At 64.8% G+C, this 19,650-nt stretch overlaps 1 protein-coding gene across 4 annotated transcripts in view; it reads right to left on the bottom strand.

Moving 5' to 3' along the window:
• The window catches only part of HTRA3 (HtrA serine peptidase 3), a 30,992-nt gene that overhangs the window by 7,908 nt on the left and 3,434 nt on the right, over positions 1-19,650 (bottom strand). Inside the window, exons 2-8 of one of the 4 annotated variants that reach the window (XR_009259796.1) lie at positions 11,609-11,708; positions 8,885-9,107; positions 6,204-6,398; positions 5,537-5,569; positions 4,162-4,276; positions 2,272-2,482; positions 1,409-2,166 (exon numbers count right to left, since the gene is read on the bottom strand). Coding sequence is in view for 3 of the 4 variants with exons in the window: in XM_058723197.1 (XP_058579180.1) it covers positions 2,394-2,482; positions 4,162-4,276; positions 5,537-5,569; positions 6,204-6,398; positions 8,885-9,107; positions 11,609-11,708 (755 nt within the window). In the remaining variant the exon portion in view is untranslated. The other 3 variants (XM_058723198.1, XM_058723197.1, XM_058723196.1) reach the window with 3 other exon arrangements.

Below are 19,650 nucleotides of genomic sequence, written 5' to 3'. Positions count from 1 at the left end.
GCGGTGCGGGGTGGCCTGACTGGGTCCCTTTGTGTCCTCCTACGCCGGGACGGCACCTAAATGCGAGGGTCCCGCGTGGCGCTGGGGACACGGAGGTGGGCTGGAGGTCCTGGCTCTGTGTCTTGCTAAATACGTCGTGCAGCCACTTTGGACCCAGGCGAGGCGACAGTCAGTGCAGGAAACGAAACACGGCGAGGGGGGGGGGGGGAGGGAAGACTTCGGGTCCCGAGTGCTCCCCGTGGGGAGACAGGCAGCTCCCCACACCGCCGGCGAGCTCGTGTCGCCAGACGACGCACTGAGAGCGGTCGGCTGCAGGGCACGTGAACGTCACCTCGGCATGAAAACCAGCCAAGCCACGGAGAAGCGTGGGCTGGGGCTTTGCGGGCACCAGGGCGGATCCCTGAGGTGCCCCCTGAACCCGCCTCCCGGCAAAGGCCCCTCTGCCCCAGCTCCAAGTTCAAGCCTCGCCGGGGACCCCACCTCTTCTCCCCTGTAGCTGCCGCACCCCAGCCAGGCCGCCAGGAAGGCAGCGGGGCCCCTCGTGGTTCCCCGCGGTGGACCCCCCGCCCGGCACCCACGGCTGCCTGCCAGCCCGCGCCCCTCTCTGCACCCCTCTCCCGGCCCTCTGCCGGCCTCCCTACTCTGACGTCACGGCGTAGACTGGTGCTCCCTTCCCCCCCCCCCCCCCCCCCGCCCCAGCTAGAACAGAAGCTCCTGGCCAGAACGCGTGTATTTGGCTCACGGCCCCCCCAGGGGCCGCGGCTCCGCGAACATTCGCCATCGTGGCCTCTGCTCCGAGACCCACCCTGCAGCCCAGAAAGCGGACTGACGGTCCCAGCCACGGAGCTGGGAGAGCGCCCAGGTCAGGTTCCAGGGACACTAAAGCCTGCGGCACCTTGAAGGAGCGACAATGGGTTCTAGGGCGCAGGCCCCGCCCACCAACCCCTGCTCCTGCCTCCTGCTGCCTCCCTGTCTATTGCACGCGGTGCCCCGAGTCAGCCTGTGACTGTGCGGCCGGGGAACGTGCACGGCAGTGCCCACCCCCAGCGCCTCCCTGCACCTCTCCCCGGGCGCATGGGACACAGAGACCCCTGGGGCTGGAGGTGAGTGACGTTTCCACTCCCCAGGCTGGACTGAGCACTGAGGATCCATCTTCCACAGTTCCCAGGGGGGCGGACACTCCAACCAAGCAGCCCTGGGGGTGCACGCAAGTCCTAAGGCTGGCTGAACCCCCAAACCCTCGCGAGCCCCAAAGCTGAGACAGGACCAAGAAGTGCTCCTTGACATCTCCCGAATTTAACTTAAGGATGGTCTGTTTTAAAGAACTTTGGATTATACTCTGGTTTTTCTTCAGATCGTATAAATCTTTCGCCTTTTAAAGAACTTTAGATTAACTGGCTTTACGTATTTTTGAAACTTTTATTAAGAAAAAAAAAAGCAAGAGTGAACATGTCAAGCTCAAAGGTTTTAAATTATAGATTCAGTCACCCCGCTAAGAATTACTGGGCTCTTTGATTAGTCCACATGTCCTAGGGGAGGTGACAGCTCTGGGGGCAGGGGATGACTGTTTCCCAGGGTGTCCAGGGGACGGTCACAACAAAGGAATGAACCCTGGTGGCCCCCGGTGGGCTCTGGCCCGAGAGCGGAGAGGAACACAGCAAGAAGCGAGGAGACACTACCATCCAGTTTCCCGGAACAGTCACCTGACAACTCAACCTGCACCACAAGCAGACCCACCGATTTCCAGGAGGCGGCCAAGGCCAAAGGCACCGCTGGGGCAGATGGCAGTTACGCCAGGGACACTCAGCTACTAGGGAAAGGACCAAGGCTGTGACAGCTACGAAGGCGAAGCCCTGGGCTAAGTCCTGAGCTCCCCAGCAGCCAAGGAGTAAAGGGCTCCAAAGGGTTAGATGGCCCCCTGTCTAAGAGAAGAGGCCGTCAGCCTCTCTAGGGAAGGCCGGCTCTGCCCTGGCTCCAGGCCGTCTTCACACAAGGGCCCCCGATGAACCAAACGGTGTTCTCGCTCGAGAGTAGTTCTTCAGGTGACCAGCCCTCATGGCACTGGTCGCGGCTGCACTGGGTTCCGAGTGCTCGGCTGGTGGGACCGTTGGGGACGGGGCAAGCACGAAGAGGCCCCCTGCTCTCAGCGAACTGCTGGTGAGGGGGCTGGGAGGAGACAGGGGAGCAGTCTGAAGGTGGGAGTGGCGGGGGGAGGCCTGGGCGGCGAGCAGGTGGGCGCGGGAGACAAAACGGCGGGAGGGAGGTGCTCACTTGGGCTAAAATGAAAGGCAGGAGGGTCGAGGCCGCCAGGAAAGCTCCTGAGATCAGGAGACACAACCCTACTTTGGAGAACAGCCGTGGCCACCAACTGTAAGAAGGCGCTTGGCAGGCCCTCACTGGGGAGTCACCTGTGCCTGGCCAAGGCCCGTACCGGGTGGATGCCCCTGGCTGTCCAGAAGCGGGCAGGGGAGGCTGGGCATCCCTGTGTGGATGGGGATGGAGAGAAGGAGCTGAGAGAACATGACTTCCAAGGATCAGGGGCTTGGGCACCACTGCTTTGGAGTCGAGGCTACCCTCCTGGGCTGTCGACCCGACCAGCAGACTGAGAGGGGCAGTGTGCAGGGATGGGCGGGTGGGAGGAAGGAAAGGAGGGAGGGAGAGATGGAGGGAGGGAGGAAGGAAAGGAGGGAGGGAGGGAGGGAGGAAGGGAGGAAGAAAAGGAGGGAGGGAGGGAGAAAGAAAGGAAGACAGGAAGGAAGGAAGAGAGGAAGGAAGGAAGGAAGGAAGGAAGGAAGAGAGGAAGGAAGGAAAGAAGGAAAGAAGGGAGGGAGGAAGGAAGGAAGGAAGAGAGGAAGGGAGGGAGAGAGGAAGGAAGGAAGGAAGGAAGAGAGGAAGGGAGGGAGAGAGGAAGGAAGGAAGGAAGGGAGAGAGGAAGGAAGGGAGAGAGGAAGGAAGGAAGGAAGGAAAGAAGGAAGGAAGGGAGGGAGGAAGGAAAGGAGGGAGGGAGGAAGGGAGGAAGGAAAGGAGGAAGGGAGGAAGGGAAGAAAGAAAAGAGGGAGGGAGGGAGGAAGGGAGGAAGGGGAGGGAGGGAGGAAGGGAAGGAGAGAGGGAGGGAGAAAGGAAGACAGGAAGAGAGGAAGGAAGGGAGAGAGGGAGAGAGGAAGGAAGGAACGAAGGAAGGAAGGAAAGAAGGAAGAGAAGAAGGAAGGAAGGGAGGGAGGAAGGAAGGAAGAAAGGAAGGAAGGGGAGGGAGGGAGGAAGGGAGAGAGGGAGAAAGGAAGGAAGGAAGGAGGGAAGGAAAGAAGGAAGAGAAGAAGCAAGGGAGGGAGGAAGGAAGGAAGAAAGGAAGGAAGGGGAGGGAGGGAGGAAGGGAGAGAGGGAGAAAGGAAGGAAGGAAGGAGGGAAGGAAAGAAGGAAAGAAGGGAGGGAGGAAGGAAGAAAGGAAGGAAGGAAGGAAGGAAGGAAGGAAGGAAGGAAGGAAGGGAGAGAGGAAGGAAGGGAGAGAGGAAGGAAGGAAGGAAGGAAGGAAGGAAGGAAGGAAGGAAGGAAGGAAAGGAAAGGAGGGAGGAAGGAAGGGAAGAAGGAAAAGAGGGAGGGAGGGAGGAAGGGAGGAAGGGGAGGGAAGGAGGAAGGAAAGGATGACAGGAAGAAAGGAAGAGAGGAAGGGAGGGAGAGAGGGAGAGAGGAAGGAAGGAAGGAAGGAAAGAAGGAAGAGAAGAAGGAAGGAAGGGAGGGAGGAAGGAAGAAAGGAAGGAAGGGGAGGGAGGGAGGAAGGGAGAGAGGGAGAAAGGAAGGAGGGAAGGAGAGAAGGAAAGAAGGAAAGAAGGGAGGGAGGAAGGAAGGAAGGAAGGAAGGAAGGAAGGAAGGAAGGAAGAGAGGAAGGGAGGGAGGGAGGGAGGACAGACGGACGAGTCTGCAGCCGCCCAGAGAAGTGGAGCCTGGGGAGCCCAGGTCGCTGGAGGCGGGTGGCGGGTGGTGGGTGGGAGACGCAGCCAGAAGGGGACAGTCTCGCGTGGTGGTGGGGGTTGCACGTGGACAAGAAGCACGGGGCGGGGGGGACAGAGAAGGAGGCCGTGGCTGAGCGGGTGGGGGCCCCAGGGCGCCGGGGGACGGCTCGGAAGGCCGGCGTCCCTGCCCCGGCACCCCCGGGTGGCACCGTACCTTTGGCGTGCCTGTCCTGGAACTCCGTGAGGAAGCGTGTGATGCGGTCCGAGGGGATGGCGAAGGAGATGCCGGCCGCAACCTTGAGCGTGTTGATGCCGATGACCTCTCCGTCCTGTGCGGGGCCGTCCGAGGGGGCGGTCACCCGGGGAGCCCGAGCCCCGTGGCCGCCGCCTGGCTCCCGTGGCCGACCGGCCGTCACCGCCCCCGAGGGGCTCCCGGAAGCTGTCCGGGAAAGGTGCTCCGGGGTTCGCCTCCGGGCCAGGGACCCCCCCACCTCTCCCTCCAAGCCGGACCCCTCCTCTCCCTCGCCAGAGAGTGTCGGTACGGGAGCTCGCGGTCCGCCCCGCGAGGAGGACACCCCCAGCAGCATCCTGGGAGCCCAGACGGGGGAGGGGGGTGATGAGGTGTACACGCCCCTCTCTGCCTTCCTTCCAGAAGCGCGGCTGGGGGCGTGAGGTCGGGGTGGCTCCCGGCATCACCCGCCCCCTCTGCACCCTGGGAGCTGGCCTCCCCCGCCGCCCCCACCCTGCACCCCTCGAGGCTGCAGCCGGGGCCCCGGACACACCTCGCTCTTGACACCCTCCCGGGAAGGCACTCCTCTCCATACCCAGCACGCACCCCTGCGCCGGCTTTTCTGGCCTCCAGCCTGAAGCCCACCCGCACGACTTTCTCGAACACCAGTGCTGCAGCCTTCGTCCCGCTGAGCGTCTGACCCCTCCCGCTCGTGCCGTGCTGCTCCCCGGACTATCTTTCCCCTGCACGTCCCTCTCAACCCCAGACCCTCGGTCTCCACAGTGCAAGTTAGATGCTCCCTCCTCCAGGAAGCCCTCCCTGCCTGCATCCCTGCAGAGCCCCCTCACTGCTCCTCACGTCACACTTGCCCACAGGAGCTCCCCAGGACGGGAGGGCATCCAACAATTCTCAGGGCCCAGAGCCGGACTGATTTCTGAACTGAACTTTGGGTTGATTCTGGAAATCTCCCCTGGGATGGGAAATGAGCCTGACTCTGGGGCCCAGGGCAGACCCGAGGCAGGGGTGACCCAACAGGGCTGGGACGGAAGGAGGACGCCCCCACACCCTCGCACGTAAACGCAAGGATGGGGGGCCCAGAGCCGTGACCGGCCGTGACCTGTGTCTCCCCTGCCCCAGGTCCTTGATGGGCATGTGGTCCCCGCCTGGCTGCTGTTCTGGGTCACCCTTACTCAGCATCCCTGGGGGCTTGGGGGGCTGGGCAACAGGCCCTTGGGGTCATGCCCTCCCCCGGGGCCCCCAGCCCAGCCAGCGGGTGCGAAGACTCAAGGCACATCTTCGAGGTCCCATCCCCGCCTCGGGGCCGTGCTGCCATGTGAGTGGAGGACTTGGGGACACTCACCAGGTTCACCAGGGGCCCCCCGGAGTTCCCGTACTGCAAGGGAGGAAACGAGACGTTAGCTGAGCCCTGGGCCCCTCGCGGGTTCCTGAAGCTCTGTCTCCCGAGCCCTCACTGTTAACCAGCACAGAAGACGGGTACTCGGATTTTACCCCCAACAGCATTGAAAGGCCTCACTCCTGCCCCCATTTCACAGGTAAGAAAGCTGAGGCCCCGGAGGCCACGTGGACGCCGTCTGGCCTGGGCCGGAGCCCTCTGCACACGCCGCACGCCTCCAGATTCGCCTCACGGGGTACAGTTCTTCCCCACCCGCCTCGAGGGGTCTCTACAAAGACTAACATTTCCAGAAGAGCCCGAACCACGGCAAACCAGAGAGGTGGGTGTGGGGCGCCTGGGCAGAGCGCGCCGTGAGCCCCCCGATTCGGTAGCAACACTGAGGACGAGAAAATCGAGGCTGACAGTGTGAGTGGTTCGGGCGCGGCTACGCCTCTGCGTCCCCCAAGGGCTGGCCGGGGTCAGGAATGAAGCCGCGGACTCCCAGGGCGGGCCTGGCGCCCGCGTGCAGAAGTCACAGGGAGTCCAGGCTCTGCTCAGCGTAAAGAAGGACCTTTCTAGCACGCAGGCCGGGCGATGGGGAGCGAGCCCCGCCGGAGGCCCCGCGAGGACTCACGTTGATGATGGCGTCCGTCTGGATATAGTCCATGTCTGAGTCCCGGAGGCCCAGCTCCTTGCCGTCCCGCTGGGCCGTGCTGACGATGCCCGTGGTCACCGTGTTCTGCAGGGCAAACGGACTGCCGATGGCCACCACAAACTCACCGGGCCGCAGGTCTGCCGAGTGGCCCAGCAGCAGGGCCGGGAGCTTCTTCTGCGGGGGGGACACGGGGAGGGAGGCTCAGCTGTCTGCCTTGGGTGGGACTGGAGCCAGATCAAGGCCGGGACGGTCCCAGGAGGGCCGGAGCGGCTGGAGAGACCCATCGGGGGTGAAGGCCGAGGCAAGCTGCCAACTCAGACGGAGGCCGGGCCGGCCTCCAGCCGACCCGTAGCAGGAGAGACCCGGGCTGGAGGCCTTGGAACAGAGCCTCAGCCGCACCAGTGACCACGGGGGTCCCCAGGTGGGCTGCAGGGGTCACACACAGGGAGGAGGCCCACGGGGTCCGGCTGGGCACGGCCTCTGAGGTCATCGAGCTCAGTGGTTCGGTGGCCACAGGTCCCTCTGAAAGTCTGACAGGGGCTACGAATGCCGTCAAAAATGCATCACACACAGACTGGTGCCTAGGACTGCAGGGGCTCTGGAGCCCTAGTTTTGGAACCCTTGACCCAGCTCAACCAGATCTCCCGATGTAGACACACAGGGAAACTGAGGCCCAGAGCGGCGAGGTGACTCAGCCAAGCTCTGCCATCACCCCCTGCCCACGGAGACGCCTGCCCACTCCAGTTTCATGTGGAGCCAGCCCGTCTGTCTGTCTGAGTCCACGGCCGGGCCGGCAGCTCTGAGGGCAGCCGTGTTGGGGGTCGCCTCCGTGTCCCGGAAGCTGCAGGAGACACGCTCAGAGGGGGTGCTCCTGAGCGGGCTTAAGGTGCCCAAGTGCGCACAGTGGCAAACGTGGAATCCACGGCGGCCGAGGCCCCGTCGCCAGCACCTCCGTGAATCTGGGGGTCCGGTGTCACACCCCTTACGTCCGAGGCCACCACCGGGGAGGGGCACTGCTTCTGGGGGCTCCCGGGGGGCGGCAGTCATTTGCAGACACAAAGCTTTATGAGAAGGTGCCGGCGACCGTCCTGTCCCGATCGCGGGGGGCCTCCCTCTAGCTCTGGACAAGGACCCCGCACCTCGGGCCCTCTGAGCACCCGGTTGTGTGTGGTCACTCCCCTTTCCTCCCTGGCAGTGGCCTCCTCTTTCTGCTCTAGCCACCATGCCACTTAAGGTCTTCTGTCCCAGGGCAGCTCCCAGTACAAACGGGGGGACCTGTGAACGGGGGTGAGGCGAGCCGGCAGGGCTCCACTCGGCCCTTCCTCACCTGCCCGCGTGGCCGCGGGGCCACAGCCCCCCCAAGGCTGGGGGGGCCACCACGCGCGGGACCCAGGGGCTGAGGCAGCTCCCGCTGGGAGGTCGTGCAGGCCTTACTAAAGTCCACCAGCCCCCGGGGCCACGGACGGCTGCTGTGTGTGCCCCTCGGGATTGTGCTGCGGTGCCTGGAACAGGAGAGACCCGGCGACCGCCAGACCGGCGGTCCAGTCTGGCTCTGCGTCACCATGTGGGGGTCCTCGGCAGGGGCTGCACCCTGTGGCCCTCGGGCCAAACGCAGCGTGCTGCCTGTTTCTGTTTTGTAAATAAAGTTTTATGGGGACACGGCCACGGGCTCGTGTGGCCTGTGGTGGCTGCGTCGTTGAGAGGCGTCCCCAGAGGGCCCGGACCCCACAAAGCCTCGAAGTGCTTACTATCTGGAGCGTCACCGAAGACGTCTGCCAGCCTCTGTCTTTGAGCACACCCCGTGCCCCGCCCCAGCCTCAGTTTCCCCATCTTTAGAACGGAGGTGGTGGCCCCGGGCTCAGTAACTGCCGTGGGGAAGGGTCCCCGTTGGGATAAGCCTCTCCTCCTCCCTGGATCGGGCAAGAAGGAGCCTCCTCACAAAAGATTCATTATCACCAAAACCACACACTTTCATTCAGAAAGAGCAGAAGCCAGATTCCAAGTGAGCCAAGCCAGACTCACCAGCACAGACAGCCGCCTGGTCACCGACCTCACGGCAGGGGCAGGCTGCCCTCACCGAGAGTCACGACCACAACACCGGACGTGCCCTGCCCCGGCTTAGCCTGACCTTGGGCAGTGACTTAACCTCTCTGACCTCAGTGTCCCCTCGGAAGTAGCAGGACACCGACGCCCCTTCTGTCAGGGGCGGTGGGGCGCAGGCACAGTGCCAGCCCCTGGCGGTGACGCGGGACGGCTGTGGCCCCGCTGTGGGCCCCGCCTGGCCAGCTGGGGGGACGGGACGTGGAGGGACCGGGGCGTGTGTCCCGGAGCGCCAGGCCGGCGTCCCGTCAGCCCCACGGGGGAAGCTGCATGTCCTGGAGTGAGCCGGGAGGGACGCAGGCAGCGTCCCTGGGCCTTGGAGGACGCCCCTTCGCGAATGACTTGGGGGCACATCGCTGGCTGGCGGGCGGCAGCCCGGTCTGCTTGCACACGGCAGCTCAGGAAGCAGGGGCGGGGGGTCTGGAGACCCCGGTTCTAGGCTGGCCCGCCCCGTGGCTGGGCCTCGGTTCCTCCGAGCGTCCCACAGGGAGGTCGGGCCGAGGCGTCTCCGAGCGCTGGGGCCTGGGAAGGCGTCCCCGCCCCGCCCGCCGCCCACTCACCTTGGGGTGGATCTGGATGGTGGCGATGTCCGACTTCTTGTCGATGTCTTTGATGGTGGCCTCGTATGTGTCTCCGTTCTGCAGCTGCACCTTGAGCTGCTGCCGGCCCGAGACGGCATTGGAGGTGGACACTACGTGGGCGTTGGTGACGATCAGGCCGGCCTCCGACATGATGAAGCCCGAGCCGCTGGACAGGGGCACATTGCGGCCAAACAGGGGGTGTCTGCGGGGAGCGAGCGCGGGCGGGGGGGGGGGGTGGTCAGGGCGGGCGGGGGCCTGCTGGAGGGGAGCGGAGCCCCGTGTGGGGTAAGAGAACGCGGTTCGGGGCCCCCCACCCCCACCCCGCCCTCAGGCCCAGCCCTGCCACCTTCGGCTGCGGCCTTGGCCGGCTCACTTAACGCTGGGCCCTCTTCACGGCCTCAAGGGGGGGCGGTGACCTCTGACTTGCAGTCTGCCGGGAAGGGACGCGAGGCCCACGCCTGGCAGGCCTGTTAGGACAGGCGGGCACAGAGCTGGAGCCAGACAGGCCGGCACTCTAATCTCAGGGCCGTCCCGCTCATTACCTGCCTGGCCGTGGGCAGGCCTCAGTCTCCCCAGCTAGGAAATGGGGCATCTACCCTGCTGGGTGTGACGCCTGTTGTCCAAAGCGCCTGGGGGCAGGAAGCCACTCAACAAACAGGGCTGGGGGACAGCGCAGCAGATGCCGGGGTCCCCAGGGGGGTACTTCTCCGTGGAGGGGCAGATCGGACCGTGCAGGGAAGGGGCAGTGCTGGGGCGGTTGCGTTCCCAACCCGCCCGGTCCCTCCCCTGCCCCGAAGCCCCAGACGGCGTGACAGGCAGTGCTGGTGGCAGGCTCTGCTCCATGATGACACCAGGTGTCATCCTTCCGGGGACTCAGGGGGCGGAGGAGACAGCGGACGGTGCAGGGCACGGTGTGTGCTCAGACACAAGCAGACGCCGGGCCCGGCCTCTGTCTCCGTGAACAGGAGCAAACGGTCAGAGGTCAGAGTTCCCTGATGTGTGACCACGCCCAGCCACCCGCAGGGCCAAGAGGGAACCATGGCCTCAGGTTCCCTCTTGGGAACCTGGCTCAGGACCCTCTCTGGGGCGGGTCGCCTCTGGGACCCCCGAGGGGCCTGGACGGGGCAGGAGAGAAGGAACTCGAGGGTGGGGGCTGTCTCAGGGAAGTGAGGGTTGCACAAGACCCACCTCAGCGGGCAGGACCGGTGACCAGAGCCAAGGCCACCGGGCACCCCGAGCCAGACTCCCCGAGTGATTTAATGCTCACAACCACCCTACACGGTAGGAGGCCTTCGGTTTGCGGGTGGGGAAACTGAGGCCCAGGACTTGAACTACTTCTCTGGGTCAGGCAGGCAAAGGGCAGAGCAGGGGTTTGAAGCAGGCAGCCTGGGCACTCGGCCCCAGGGGGACCACGGGATCTGACCACTCACACGGGCCGTTGCCCCCGCCCCCCAGCTCCGTGTGGCCCTGGGCGAGGGCTGCACCTGGCCACACCCCTGCACCCACGGCTAGGGTCTGGCGCTTGTCTGTTGGAGGGGCCCGAGGCGGGCCCGAGGCAGCCCCGGGGCCTCCCCGCCCAGGCCGGGGTCACAGCCAAGGCTCCCAAGCTTGATGAGCATCTCATCTGTGTCTGGGATCTTGCCCGCTCCGTCTCGTCCACCCACCCACGTGGACATCGGCCTCGGAGGCTGATGTGGCAATGGCACTGCCACCTGGCCAGACTGGGCTACAGTCAGCAATTGGCTGGCTCGAAGCCTGGTGCCCGGAGCCTTCTGGAAATACACGGTCCTCGTCTGAGCCACTGGCAAGGCCAGGGACATACCACTTAGCGTGTCCAGTTATAATTTCCTCAATGATATGTCTCAGGGTCTGGAGGTTGCAGAAAGGGCAGCAAGGGGTCAGCTCTGGGGTCTGAGAGACCTGGGGTGAAACCCCGACTTGGCACTCAGCCGCTCTGTGAGCTCAGAGAAGTTTCCAGGCCTCTGCTCCACACCCAGAAAATGGGAACATCGAAGCTTAGCTTCTGGGGCTCAGCCCTGAGTGATAGCAGTCCGTCGGGGTACAGTCTCAGTCAGCACTGAGGGGCGGGCCCCCCAGGCCCGACTCTTGGGGTGACTCCTGTGCGTGCCCGGCCGTCTCCACTAAGAGGTGGGCATTCACCAGGGCTGTTTAGGCAGATGCAGGCAAAGCAGCCGAGGGGGCTCGGAGCACACGGCAGGTGTCCAGGGATACTGCTCTTCCGACAGTGAGCTGCTGGGGAACGGGGCTCTGGCCCTGCATGCCTCACCTGGGCCGTCTGGAGGCCCCCTCCCACACAGGGGCCACGAGGTTAAGACAAGGAAGAGGAACCCTGAACGCGAGACGTCGACTGTCAGCGTCTTCTCTCTGGGGAGCACAGGACGCCCCGGGAGACCTCAGGACTGCCCTGAGCGATCAGCCGTCGGGGCCCCGGAGCTTCCCAGAAGCAGCTCTGACAGTCTCAGGGCCACCAGAGCTGACATCGCGGTGCGCCTGCTTACCACGCCCTGGCGCTGTGAGGTCGGTATCCAACCCCCCCTTGGCGGGGAGACCAGAGTCAGAGAGGGGCCGCCCTCCCCAAGGGCGCCAGGTGTCGGGGAGGTCTGCCGGACCCCACGTGCGCTCGGCTTCGACCGCCCCCGTGCTAGAACGGGGGTGGGGGGTGCCCGGGAGGGGTTCGCACACCTCAGGAAGAGCTCTATGTGGACCACGGCCGGCGCGATCTTCTCCACCACGTCTGCGATGAAGTTGAACTTGTACCTCGGGCTGGTCAGCTGGTGGAGACCTGCGCTGGCAGGAACAACCAGGCGCATTAATGAGGCCCAGACACCGCCAGCGGTGCCCCGAACCCCCCCCCCCCCCGGGAGGAAGCTCCAGCGAGGACCCCCCCCCCCCCGAGGCTCAGAGCCCCTCAGGGATGCCCGACACTCAGCCCGGTGACACCCAGATATTTGGGAGGGGGCTCCCTCGTCCCAGGAATGGTTACTGTGGACTCTCCTCACTGGACGCGATACCACCGGGCGGGCCGGGAGGCTCAGAGATGTCAGGACACTTATCCTGGGCTGCAAAGCAGTGACGGGACACTTGAGCCAGACCCGAGCCAGCCCCCTGGGCCCTCACCCTTTCTCTCATCCAGAGCAATGCCCTGGCGTGAGGCCACCGTCCCCTCCCCCGCCGGCTCTGGCCCATCCTCCGGCCCGTGCTAGTGCCGTGATCGGGCAAGGTGACAGCAGAGGTCCCCGGCCATCCCTTCGGAGCTGCCCCGGTCTGGCCCTGGGGTGGCCCCCTCCCAGGCCCCGCGGGACTCCGGATGTCTGCGTCGCCACGGCCCCCCATCCAACTTGGCCAGACCCCAGTCCAACTTTCCAGGCGGTTCATGAACCCCCTGGAACCCTTGCCGGCTCAGATTTCTGCTGCTGTCAGCAGTGGGGGCCGCCGCCTGCCGGGACCGCGGGCCTGAGGGATGTGGGTGGCACCGGGCCCACACCCCTTCGGTCTCCCTGCTCGGGCATGTGCTGAGCTCTCTCCCAGAGAGAGCTCTCTCTCTCTACAGAGACTGGCGGTACCTGGAACCGGGCCCGCCCAGCACTGCTTGTAAGCGGCTCCCCGAATGAGCCGAGTGCCGGGAGTCCCGCAGGCCGGGCTCGGCTGGGCAGCCCCACTTCCGGCTGTGTGGCTTCAGGCAAATCACTCACCCTCTCTGGGCCTTGACTCCTAGTCTGAAAAGGAGGCTGAAGGTGCCCCCCAACCCCCGACTTGTGGGAACCGGGTACGGATGTGACTTGTGAGCCTAACCCTGCACCCCGGGACTGGTGCTGGTGAGCTAAGAGGTCTCGGCCCGTGAAGTCCAGTTCTGGGAGGTGAGGGGTCATCAGGGTTGAGTGAGAATCCGGAGTTTTCCGTTTTGCCCAGAGGGACAGGAGGTAAGGCGAGTGCAGCCATCATCGGTGTTGCATAAACATCTGGGGCAAATGCAGGGCTCTCCACACCCCGACTCGTCTCCCCACGTCAGGAGGCGGCCAGGGCGGGGGGCACTGCCCCCATCTTAAAGGTGGGAAAACTGTGGCTCCCTGAGCTCAGTCCTCTTGCCTGGAGATGCGTCTCTAGTTAGAGAAGGCAGGTTCTGAGCGCAGGCCGAGGGCTCTCCTCCTTAGGGGCCCCGAGTGTCCCTTATGCCTGAACCGGAGAGAGCTTCCCTCGGGGTCCAAGGTCAGAGGTGGGGAGGAGCCACCCCTCCCCCCGCCAGTTCTGTGATGTCTGCCTCTCAGCCAGGCAGTGGGCGCTGGACAGGGGGGCCCAGGCCACAGTGGTCAGCCTGAATCAAAGGCTGCCTGTCCGGGGTGGTCAGAGCCTGCCCGCCACCGCGAGGCCCCTCACCCATCAAAATGCAGGCGGCCAGGGGCTACCCGGCCTGGGAGCCCTCTTCCTCCGGGTGGCAAAACCCTCAGAGGGGCGGGGTGTAAGGCTCAGAGCTCACATTAACGGGGGCCCCGGGGCAGGGCCCACTGTGGGCCAGGGTTCCTTCCACGCTCCCAGCACGCCGTCGCGGTCGGAGTCTGTATCTCCACGCGGGATGGCTAAGTCTCCCTGATGCTCTGCGACCGAGGCCGCCAGTCAGCTGGGGGGGCTGAGCCCAGCTCTGCCCTCTCCACCTCGAGGCAACCCCCCTGGGAGCCCACGTCATACTCTGGCCTCCGGGCACAGGGAAGGAAACCAGCCACAGAGTCTGCGGCCCTGTCCAGGTTCCAGTCTCTGACGAGACGTTCCTGGCCGGGCAGTTCCTGTGCCCTGGGGACCTCAGAGGACCCCGACCCCAGGCCCTTGTCTCTTCCACCGGATGGGCGTTTGGCAGGGTCTGCCGGGTTTCCCCGGCCGAGGCTCGCGCCCACCGTGCTCTGCTGGGGCGGCCAGTCCCCGAGGGCCCAGTCAAGGGTCACCCTCTCCCTGCTGTGTAACCTGTTGGGCCATTTACCCCCAGTCTCTGCTTCATCACCCACCGTTCTGCGCCTCACCTGCACAGACCATTCCCCACTTCCCCCCGCAGGACGCGCCAGCTTGTCCCGGGCACAACTCCAGTGCCGTCTCTTCCAGGCAGTCCCCCGGCAGGCTCCTTCCAGCCAGCATGAGTCTCTCCCTCCTGGGGTTCCCAGTGTAATGCCCCACCCACAGCCCTGCCTCTCATGCGGGGTATGTTCAAGCCACACTGGCCGAGCGCCTCTGTGTGCACCTGAGTTCAGGCGAGTCGGGCACAGCACAGTGTGACGGGGGATGGGGCACAGAAAAGCCCCCAATCCGGGTCCCAGGGACTTCAGAGCCTGAGTCCTCCTGACCCAGAGCCTGGGGCACCCCTCCGAGGCTCCTGGGTCAGCCAGCTGATGACTAGAGCCCCGCCGGGCCCTGTCCCTTTAAGCAGAGCCCCGCGGTGGGCGGTGGGGAGGGGGTGGTGGGGCGGGGCAGGCCTGTTTCCTGGTCCTCCTCCCTACACACAGATGAATCACCCCATGAATCAGTGGGAAGGGAGGACTCGGTTCCCACAGCCTCTTTCCACATGAAAACCGTGGGCCCCACGGCTGGAAAGCAGACTCTGTTTATTTGGGCTTTTGACAACCCCCACCCCCACCCCCTCCTCCAGCCAAAGTTCTGAAGTCAACAGTCAGTCCCCAGCAGATTCAGCCGTTAGCCTTTGTCGTTGTTGTTGTCGTGTTTTGTTTTCAAAAATAAACTGTGACCCACGGGCTCTGGAAGGTCCAGTTCGTGCGGAATTTGACACGGCAAAGCAACCGAGGCCAGGTGTCCAGTGGGGCCTCCCGGGAGAGGAAGGGACACGGCCAGGATGGGACGGACTGGGACAAGGGTTGGCAGGGAGAGAAGATGGGCGTCAGGGCTCCACCCCAACACCCTGGCGTGGCCGAGCTCCCTGGAGGGCTCAGGGACGGCGGCAAACCCCGAGAGAGGACTTTACTACGTGCCAATTCTGGAGAGCCATACTGCCACGGAACAACAGAGGGGGAGACCAAGGCCCAGAGTGGGAAAGTGACTAGCCCAGACATCCCGCCGGGCCGCCCTATAGTGTTGTCACACAGGCTGTGGACTGCACCAGCCCAGGACCATTACTAACGAAGGTCACAGCATGAGTGGCTTCCCTTGGAGTTGGGCAGTGCGCAGCCTGCCCGACTACGCATTACCCCTCCAGCGCATAACAGGCACTGAGACCCAGTTCCGGCCCTCTCTGAGCTCATTGCCTTGATTCCATCAGAAGAAGCCCCCACCTGTCACGCCGTGGTTAGCTGTGAACTGGGATGGAAGGGCCGTGGGCAGATGACCGCAAAGCCTGGGCCTATGCGTCCGTAATGCTGAACACAGCTTGCAGACCAGATGACGACGTCTTAGCGGTGCCTTCGAGGCCCAGGCTCCACCTGCACCTGTCGCTCTCCCCTCTGGGCCCCCGGCTCCCTTCCCTCGTCCCTCCAGCCCAGGCCCACACCCCTCCTCTGGGGAGCCTGCCCCGACTTGGCAGGCTCAGTGACCACTCTCACCCCTCTGGGTCCCACAGCGCCTTGTAACACCTCCCTTCCCGAGGCATGTCCTTCTGTCCCCATGGCCTGGGCGCCCCAATCCACAGCAGGGAGCAGTGAGACAATGAGTGAACGAGCAAGGGGGGGTGCATGGATGTTCTACAGGGACCGGGGTGCTGTCCCAGGGGAACCCCCACGGCCCCCAGCCCCCACCTGCAGGCCGCTCTCACCCATCTCGGGGGGGGGGGGGCTCTGAAGCCCCAGGAGCCGCCTCCAGGGTCTAATTAGCCCCCAGAGCCAGGAACAGGGGCTTCCGATCCCACTGTGGCTCCCAGGGGCACGAGCGCCGCTGTCCGTGGCCCTGGGGCCCCAGGCGCCTGTCCCTGGAATGCAGGCCTCCTCCCCCGTGGGTCCCTCCCCACAGCCGCCATCCACGGGCTCCAGGCCCGTGGTCCGGTGAACTCTCGTGGCAGTTCTCCAAGGCAGGTGTCTCTGCCCATTTTAGAGGCCAGGAGAACCCCCCACCAGGGCCCAGAGCCAGGTCCCTTGACGCTGACCCCAGGTCCCTCCTCTGTCCCGGGCTGGTCCTCAGCCACTGCGCCTGGCTGTCCTGCCCAGGGGCGCCTGGCCTGGCCAGTCCTCGCCTTGGGGCCAGCCTGGCTCCTCTAATGTGCCAACGTCATGGAGGAGAGGCCCTCCCGCCGGCCTGTCTGGACTTTTTCAAGGTGGGTATGCAGGCCAGTCGCCACGGAAGCCAAGGTGTGCTCGGCCCCCGGCCCTCCCCCGACGGGAAGCCCTCCCGGCCCTGACGGGTCCATCAGCGGCTCCTCTGGGCTCAGGCTTCCCAGCCGGGTCCTGGGAAGTCCCCTGGGCATGTGGCAGCCCTTCCACAGACATTGCCTTCCGGCACCTTCTCTTCCTCGACTACCTACCTCTCCTTCACCCTCACGGTTATGGCAGGAACACCCAGCCGTCGGCGCTCAGTCTGCTGGCGCTCAGGGCTGTTAGCCTTCACGCTGTGCCAAGCGCTTTGGACTCCTCGCCTGACCGCTCAGTGGCCCGGCGGGAAGGACACCACTGCCATCCCCACTTCACAGAGGAGGGATCCGGGGCGCGGAGAGCTTAGGAGACCTACAGGTGGTGTAGCTGGGACTCAGCCCTGAGAACCGAACAGGGTCGCGGTTCTGGCTCTGCCCGTCACGCGCTCCAGGGTGAAAGCATACAGTTGGGCAGGTTGGACACTGCACATCTCCAAGGGTTCACCTGCTCCCCCCTGCCTCTAGACCTGGTGTTCGGTGTGGGGCACACGTACGTGCATCCTGGCCACACCTTTGCTGCACTGAGGGCGAGGGACCTGCGACTTCATTCTCTTTCTTACCTGCTTATTTAACAACCTTATCAAAATCAGACAGAAAAGCCACTTCCCCAAGGCGCTGGAGGTCTGCCTCGCGTGCGGAACAGCACATGGAAAATCAGGGGAATCTGGGCTTGGGCAGAGCTGTCCCTCCCCAGCTGGGGTAGCTCGATGCCCCCGCTAAGCTTTTTCTTCCAACGGGCCATGAAAATAAGACCTCAAGAATGTGTGTTTAAGGCTTTGACAGCCTGAAGCACAGCTTGGCGTCTCCCCCTTGACCTTGGGGAACCTCGGGGCCTTCCTCCCTCAAAGCAAGGCCCGGGAGGAGGCCTAAGACCCTCGGGCAGGGCACAGCGCTCACTCCGCCAGGCGCCCGCCCACTTCCTTGTCTGGTTTGTGCAAACCCCAGGCCCCTGGGGAGGCCACGCGCGTGTGGCTGGGCCCCGTCCCCCCCAGAGCTCCTGGCAGGCGGGTGAGCTGGCGGACGACCGAGGGGTGCCCGTCGGGTGCCTGGAGCCAGCGGGTGGAGCCTGGAACACCGTGGGTCCAGCTCACCCAGCACAGGGCTCGTCTGGCTGAGCCGCGCAGCTCCGGTCATCCCGACGTGGCTGCGTGTCTCCCCTGGGTCCCCTCGGATACGAACCCGGAGGCAAGGACGGGGCTTCGGATCTGGGCGGGCCCACCGCTCTGCCGGCCTCACGGGTCGCGGAGGGCCACCACAGGCTGGAGAGGAAGCGGCCTGTCCGGAAGCGAGGCCGTGCGCGCCTGACGAGGCAGACCCAGCGACACGGCCCCTGCGCACGGACGCGGTTGTTCGTCAGCCGGTCTCTCGGAACCCTGCCCCCGCCCCGGGCACCGTCTACACCAGAGTGGCCCCAGCACCTGATCCGCACCTAACACCTTGCCTCTCTGGACCCGCTCCTCCAGCGGCCCTGACTCCAGGGGGCCCCGCCATACTGTCACTCCCCCACCAACCCAACCCCGACGCCCATCAGGGACCCTCAGGCCCTCAGCTGTCACCCGCGCTTCAGCCGCATCGGCCCTCCCCACCAGGGCACCGCCCCCCCAAGCCGGGCCCCTGCACCCTTCTGCACACGTGTCACTCATCAGCCTTGAGCTCCGCACCTCCTGACGACGGGCCACCCTCCCAGATCCTGCGCTCTCCGTGCCCGCCTCTTCATGGCCGTTTACGTGCCACCTCCTCCAGGAAGCCCTTCCTAACCTACCCTTCCCCAATTCTGGAGGTGGCTTCCCCCTCACCTGGGTTCCACACATAGTCCTCTGTCCCTCGCAAGACAGGATCGGGGATTTCGTGGGCGATCTGCTAATGGTGGTGGGGCCCGGCAGGAAAGGGGAGGCCAGGCTGCAGCACAAGTCAGTGCTGGGTCTTGAAGGCAGTGGGAGCCATGGCCGGGCTTTTAGCAGGGAGGTCCCAGTCTCGTCACTCCCCCCGGGGCCGCTGCGTGCAGGTGCGTGTGGCAAGTGGAGACGCCCGAGCGGGCGGACCCCAGGGGTTGCTGTGGGGTCCCGGCCGCGCCTCTAGGCTTATGTCGGGAGCACAGGGGGTGAGAGTGCTTCCCGGGCCCAGCCTGGTCGGCGAAGGCCAGCTGCACGGCACCCCGGGTCTCAGGCTCCTCTCTGCAGGGGCTCCTGGCTCAGGAGTTGCCAGATGCTGTGTCTCAGCCCTGCCGTCCAGGGTGCAGGGAGCGGGGTGGGGGGCGGGGGAGCGTCATCCTGCCTGGTCCCCAGTGCAGAATTCCACACACAGGAAGCTGCTAAGGGGATGAAAATCAAACACCAACCAAAGCTCCTAATAAATAAAACAAGGGAGAGACGCCGCCTGAACCTGCACCGGGGTCGCACACGGAACACGGATTCCTAAAGGTCACGCCGTACGCTGCCCTCGGGCTCCAGGTTTTGAATTAATTGTACGACCAAGGCCTATTCGTCTGCAGGGGTGGGCAGAGAGGCTTTGAGGGGCAGGGACTCTGGCTAAGTGCAAAAGGGAGCCTCCTCCCTCCACGGACACAAGGAACACATTTACGTCTGTGTTTATCATCCCGGTGACAGACAGGTATCCACGCCAGGGAGTGGTTCTGTCCACCGTGGAGAAGGGAAAATGCAAAGCTCCCGGAAAGGTGGTGAGGCCCCATCGCTGGGGGTATGCAAGGAGGGTCGGGATGGAAATAAGGCAGATGATCCGGGTCAGAGAGGTGATATGAGGGTCTAGAGGGGCCCTGGGGAGTGCTCGTGAGGCTAATGAGGGGGTTGCAAGGTGCGGTGATCAGGGAAGGCAGCTCAGGGGTGGGGGTCGTCTAGGTCCAGACAGATGAGGACGTGGCCACATGAAAGTGAGAAAATGGGCACTTGGGCTGCAGGCACAGCATGTGCAAGGGCCCTGAGGTGGGGAGAAGGGCAGGCTGGAGCACGGAGGATGAGGTGGCCGTGCAGGGTGGGGTGGGGGGACCAGACGGCACAGGGCCTCAGGGGGTCGGGTCAGTGTCGGGGAGCTGCCGAGGGAGTCCTGCCGGTGACGGGCAGAATGGATTTACCAAGGCCATCCTGGCTGCCGCATGGAGGAGTGGCGGGAGGGAGGATGAGGGAGGTGAGCGGGGGAGGCCAGCGGTGTGGGGACAAGTAGGGGCAGTGGTGGCTTGGGGGACGTTTCCAGGCCGAAGACTCGCCTGTGGCTGGTAGGTAAGGAACGAGGGAGGGTGACAAACACTCCTGGCCTAGACTTCCCGGTGGAGGACCACGGCCAGCAGGGACGCAGGACTCTAGCCCCGGGAAGAGGCAGGCGCTGGAGACTGGCCCTGAGTCATCAGCGCCGAGCATCTGAGGGCGGGACCAGCGAGGGG

Source organism: Neofelis nebulosa, chromosome 3 (genome assembly GCF_028018385.1).
Source record: "Neofelis nebulosa isolate mNeoNeb1 chromosome 3, mNeoNeb1.pri, whole genome shotgun sequence".
Taxonomy (NCBI): Eukaryota; Metazoa; Chordata; class Mammalia; order Carnivora; family Felidae; genus Neofelis; species Neofelis nebulosa.
Note: the sequence above shows the minus strand (reverse complement) of the source record. Positions and strands in the feature narration are given on the sequence as shown.